The following is a 5,497-nucleotide window of genomic DNA, read 5'->3' as shown; positions in this document are numbered from 1 at the left end:
AAAAGGGGGTTTGCATGGAATAACCTAGGGGTTTTGTTGTCAATGGACAAAAAAACAAAGGTTTTAAACTTGTCAAATCATTAATGTTTTTTAAAACAAACACCTATATGATGGGATAAAAAGTTTGACAAGGTTATGTTGTCAAATGAATTCAAAATCAATGAAGTCCATAAATGTATTTATATGAAAAACACAAATAAAGACTATGTCATTGTATGCTTTCTATATGGATGATATGCTATTTTTAGACAGTAATTATTACATAATCAAGTCTACTAAAAAAAATATTAATTAACAAGTTTAACATAAATGATTTAGGTATTGTAGATGTCATAATAGAAATAAATATTTCTAAGGCATCTAATGGAATGGTATTGTCTTAATCTCATTATGTTGAGAAACTTCTTGAGAATTTATTTAAAAATAACAATAGCACTGTAAAAACACCAATTGATATAAGTGTATATATGTCTTAGAATAAAGGTAAGAGAATAAACCAATTGAAATAATCTTGAATAATTGGAAGTCTAATGTATATTATAAACTGCACAAGACCTGATATTGTTTACTTAGTAAATTTATAAGTAATTCAAATATGGATCATTAGAAGGCAATAAAAAAGGTACTCAATATTTGTGGTACACCTTGGATTATGGGTTATGCTACACTAGTTACCTGACAACACTAGAAGGTTATAGTTATGCTAATTAGATATCCAACACTAAGAATTTGAAATCCACAAGTGGATGTCTTTACACTTGATGGAGTAGTTATGTCATAGAAATCCTCAAAACAAACATGTATCATTATATCCACGATGCAATCAGAGTTTATTGCATTTGATAAAACTAGAAAGGAAGCTGAATGAATTCAGAATTTCTTAGAGAATATTTTATATTGGCCAGAACCAGTGCCAACTATTTTTGTCTATTGTGATAGTTAGCTAGCAATTGGAAGAACACAAAGCAGTATATATAATAAAAAGTCTAGACATATACATCGTAGATATAATAATATTAAATACTTACTCTCAAATGAAATTATTTTTATTAAATATGTAAACTCAAAAGAAAATATTGTGAATCCACTAACCAAAGGTTTGACGAGAAAGCTTGTGTATAATTCATCGAGGGGAATGAGCTTAAAGCTTTATAAGAGATGAAATAGTGTAATGATTTACCCATACCTAATTGCTTAGAAATTCCAAGATCTAGATTCAAATGAAAAATTAAATCTATAACAATCTCGATAACACTAAAAGATTATTATTTCCTGATTATTCCTATGTTGAAATAAGTATTCGTTACAATGTGATAAATGGTAAACTGAGCTATTAATGATTTTCATATATTGGTATATTAATTGGAGTGTAACATAATACTCTTAATGAAAGATCACATATATGAGTGAAACATATAGTCATTTCTTTGAGAATTTTGAGAAAGGCTAAATTCTTTAAAGCACTAATAAATCCAAGAGTTGTTTTTAGCCAAAATTAACACAACAGTAAGAACCAAAGGAAATATCTAGGTAGAGAACTATATGAGTACTGTTGTCTTGGTTTACACAAAAAGCTGAATAGTTCAAAACATCTCGTTTACTATTTAGACGAATATATCCAATAGTATTTCACTAAGGAAGGTTCAAAGCCAAAAGTAACCCATCCTAGTGTAGTAATCTATCAAAATAAGTATCTCTCAACAAATCTTTGAGTCGTTTTGAAATTGTTGAGATAGTTTTTATTCTTGTAAAGGGTTATTGGAAATTTATTTTCAATAAACAAATTATGGATGAATGAGAAATTAATTTAAAAAACTATTAGTTTTTCCACTCAAATAATCATTGATTTTTCTAGATTTAATTATTGATTTACAATAGTTAATCAATTGTTGATAATAGTGAGAATTGATTTTTATTAACTTTTCAACCTTTTAACTTTCAAAACTCACTATAAAATGAGGGATGAATGGAGAGTTTAAAATAAGAATTTTTTATATTTTTACAATCTTCCCCACCTTATATTTTAGTGTTTTATTCCTATTTTATATTTTGGTTTTCCTCTCAAATTTAGAGCTTAAATTTATATTTTGGTTTTCCTCTCAAATTTAGAGCCTAAATTTATATTGTGAAGAGATATTTGAGTTTTATATTCTTTAATTCAAAGATCTTGATTTAGAAATACATCAAACCAAGGTGATGGTATTAAAATTTTAGAAGATACATTGGAGGTATCCTAGTTGCACAACTAAAAAGCAACAAGTCTTAAAAACAATATTTATTACCAATAATAACAAAAGATTCATTATTTTAAAATACTTAAGAAATAAATAACCTTCATTATAAAATATGTATGAACTCTAAGTATGTTCTAGGATATTTTTGTTAAATATATATTTTTATGATGATAAATTATCAATTTATATTAATTATAATTTTAATATAATAAACTAACCATATTTGTCCACACCAGGGCTAATACATTTACAAACTCTGGTCTACACCCCTCGTAGAAAATTTTAACTCGAATGACAAAACTTAACTATAAAATTCGCATCTTGTTTGTACCTGTGGCAGGCGGTCAATCTTTTTTCTTCCTTTCCAGTTTAATCTTCATGTCAGCTTAAAAGGTCTGAACGGAATCCCAAAGGGCATACTTTAGAACCTACCTCCGAAAGTTTGTTGGCTTACAGTACAAGTATTTGAATTAAGATTTTATATAATTTTAATATTTTAATAACCAAATAATGCGATGACATTACTTTTGCAAATTTAAATACAATTTCATTATCGGTAACCAAATTCTTTTAGTAAATCAAAATCAAACCGCCGCTTCTTACACAGAAGACATGATATGGTTGATTTTCATTTTATATAATTAGTATTTAGAATTTTTTTTTTTCCATCTTTTTTCCTCTTCAAAGAAAGACATTAGAAGCGGGATTGTATTTCAGAGTAGAAAACGTCCTCTAATGGTGAATTTTCTCCTAGATTGATTTTTTTTTTTAAATCATGGATAACATCCAAGATTGTTATTTGGCCATATAATAAAACATGGGAAAGCAAGAACATACCACATGATGAAGGAGACAATCACATGATTCAGTTAAGAAATCTACTTATGTTAGGAAAAATAGAATCAGATCTCAACATTTTAGGAGCTCTTGCAATGGCTACACAACCCCACCAACAATCCCAGATACTGTTAGCCCAAATCACCTAAAAAAATGATAACTAATACTAAAAAAATTAACAACAAATCACAACACGCACTTAAAATCTAGTCAGCTAATACATTCTCAATCCCCTTATTAACACATATTACCGACTCTTATTAAGCATAAACAGACCCATAAGACAATGCCATCAACAACACTGCAGCTTGCTCTTCTTCACCTAGCTTTCTTCTGTGCCTCAAAACTTCTCTGCCCAGCGCCAATAATCTCTGCTTTGATCCATCACCTAATTGCTTGTTGTTGTTGTTGTTGTTACTTGAGCCATTATTATTGCTTCCCTTTTTTGCTCTCTTGTCATTTGCTGCGCCTTTATTCAACCCTAGAATATCCCTCTTCTTCTTTCTGCTTCTAATCCCACAAGCATTACACAGCGACTGCAAAATCAAACAAAAGAAGAGAAAATTTAATATCATATCAAAAGGGTATACAGAAATCATTAAAAAAAAAACAGAAAGGCTGATCTGATCTATGATTAAATTAAATCACCTTTGGACCGGCTGGACCACCTCTCCAAAGTGGAGTCTTTGAAGTGCCACAATCAGCACAAGTTTTTTTTAGTGGGCTCTCTGTTTCTTGTGAATTGCTACTCATTTCTTCAGACTCTGATCCCTGAAAACAATAAGAGGAATGAAAAAAATCAGGAATGATTTGGATCAAGATAGATACGAGATCAGATCAATAAACTAGCTAGAAACTACTCACTTTGTCAGCTGGATCCAACATTGTAAGGAACTAATGTTGAGATCTAAAGACAACCCAGTTCCTAAAACACGATTTCCTCAAACAGGTATTGAATAACACTAATGATTGAGTTGTACTTCGAAGTGGGGATTCAGTAAGTGCTCTACTGATCAGAACAGGGAGATCTGACAGGATTTGTGGATTTGGAGGAAGAGAGATCAAGAGTAGAAGCAAATCAGTAACTCAGACAAGCACTCTAATAATGTGGTAAGGATCAAGAATCAGGAAATGGTTTGGTGAGTGGCAAGACTGTCGATTTTAAATGAACCGACATTCACCGAGAGAGAGAGAGAGGGGGAGAGCCGACAGACACACACAACAAACCGCACGCTGGCATATCTAAAGGAAAGGGGCTTCTTTATAAATGGGACTCGAAACCCTAGCCTATACGAATCACCAAATGACATAAATGCCACTGCTTTTGAAGCTTTTTGACTTAAAAGGCCACCCGCCAAAAAGAAATTGTTGCTGAAAACAAAAAGGGCGCCATTGGGTGGGAATTTTTTCTTGTCTCGACCAAGAAAAAGAGAGAAAATATTGGCGCCAGTGTGGAGGGTTTTTGGCTCGCAAAATGGCTGCTCCATTTTATTTCTATTTGACAGTTTTATGAAGAAATGATTGCGTGGTCATGCGTTCCGTCTTTACTGTTTGATTAGGTCAACATGGAGGCTCCTTTTCTATTTATTTTTCTTGGAATAAATTATTTTCAACATCCTCTGTGTGGACATCACCTTGCATCTGAGCATTTCATAATGATTTGCAGCAATTTTCACTTAAATTATTTATACATTACGCATAAGATTAGTTTTCCTCCAAATAAAACGTCAAATTTATTATAAATGTGCCATTTATCACATGCTCCAATAGATGTTATGAGTAAGTACCCTTTATGTTTAAAACAGGCATCAATGTCTATATCCTGCTGCCAACTTTATGAAAGCACAAGTACAAAGGATAATGACAATCTTGCAAATTCAGTGGCTTCAGCTTCAAAGTGGGCTTTCCTGGCAAACAAACAAGACATTAATGTCTTTTTGCTATGCATAATACATAATTAAACTATTAATCTCACGGCACATGTATAATTGCTTTCGGGTTGAGGGATAAAATTTCTTGATGATTCCTTAAGCTTTTTCATGGTGAGTACCGAATTAAAATTCCTGTAACAATTTATTTTGCTCTTATAAAAATAAATCATATAACTAGTTATTGAGAATAATTTAGTAATGTTACCCGCATTCATTAATTATTATCAATTTTTTTTTTTAAAAAAAAGTCTTTTCACACTTCTAAGGCAAGTGAATTGACTGCTTTACTCTTAAAATCATTTTAAAAAAATTACCGTGCGAGGACCTTTTTGTATTTTTAATTTCTTAAGCATAATAAAATCACTTAAACACCCTTAGAAGTACATCTAGGGATATTTTTGTATTTTTATTATGGTTTTTTGTTATAATTAGGTTGATAAATTGACGCTTTAGTGATCATATAAATATAAATATTGACGCGACCTCCCTAAACCC

At 30.8% G+C, this 5,497-nt stretch overlaps 1 protein-coding gene across 1 annotated transcript; it reads right to left on the bottom strand.

Annotated features, from left to right (window-relative positions):
* Positions 1-3,095: 3,095 nt before the first annotated feature.
* On the bottom strand, positions 3,096-4,325 carry LOC105108058 (GATA transcription factor 15-like). Its single transcript, XM_011002207.1, has 3 exons — positions 3,936-4,325; positions 3,720-3,842; positions 3,096-3,607 (listed from the first exon to the last, which is right to left on the bottom strand). Exons 1-3 carry the CDS (start codon positions 3,954-3,956, stop codon positions 3,332-3,334), a joined length of 420 nt encoding a protein of 139 aa, XP_011000509.1. The 5' UTR covers positions 3,957-4,325; the 3' UTR covers positions 3,096-3,331.
* Positions 4,326-5,497: the final 1,172 nt, after the last annotated feature.

This window comes from Populus euphratica, unplaced genomic scaffold, assembly GCF_000495115.2.
Source record: "Populus euphratica unplaced genomic scaffold, PopEup_1.0 scaffold263.1, whole genome shotgun sequence".
Lineage (NCBI taxonomy): Eukaryota > Viridiplantae > Streptophyta > Magnoliopsida > Malpighiales > Salicaceae > Populus > Populus euphratica.
The sequence above is the reverse complement of the archived record's forward strand: the minus strand, read 5'-3'. Positions and strand labels throughout refer to the sequence as shown.

Excerpts from the sequence above, each read along its gene's own strand:
- LOC105108058 (XM_011002207.1), bottom strand. The coding sequence starts at position 3,956 with ATGTTGGATCCAGCTGACAAA. Across the intron at positions 3,843-3,935 it reads TGTTGGATCCAGCTGACAAA|GGATCAGAGTCTGAAGAAAT; the intron begins GTGAGTAGTTTC and ends TATTGTTTTCAG. Across the intron at positions 3,608-3,719 it reads GTGGTCCAGCCGGTCCAAAG|TCGCTGTGTAATGCTTGTGG; the intron begins GTGATTTAATTT and ends TTGATTTTGCAG.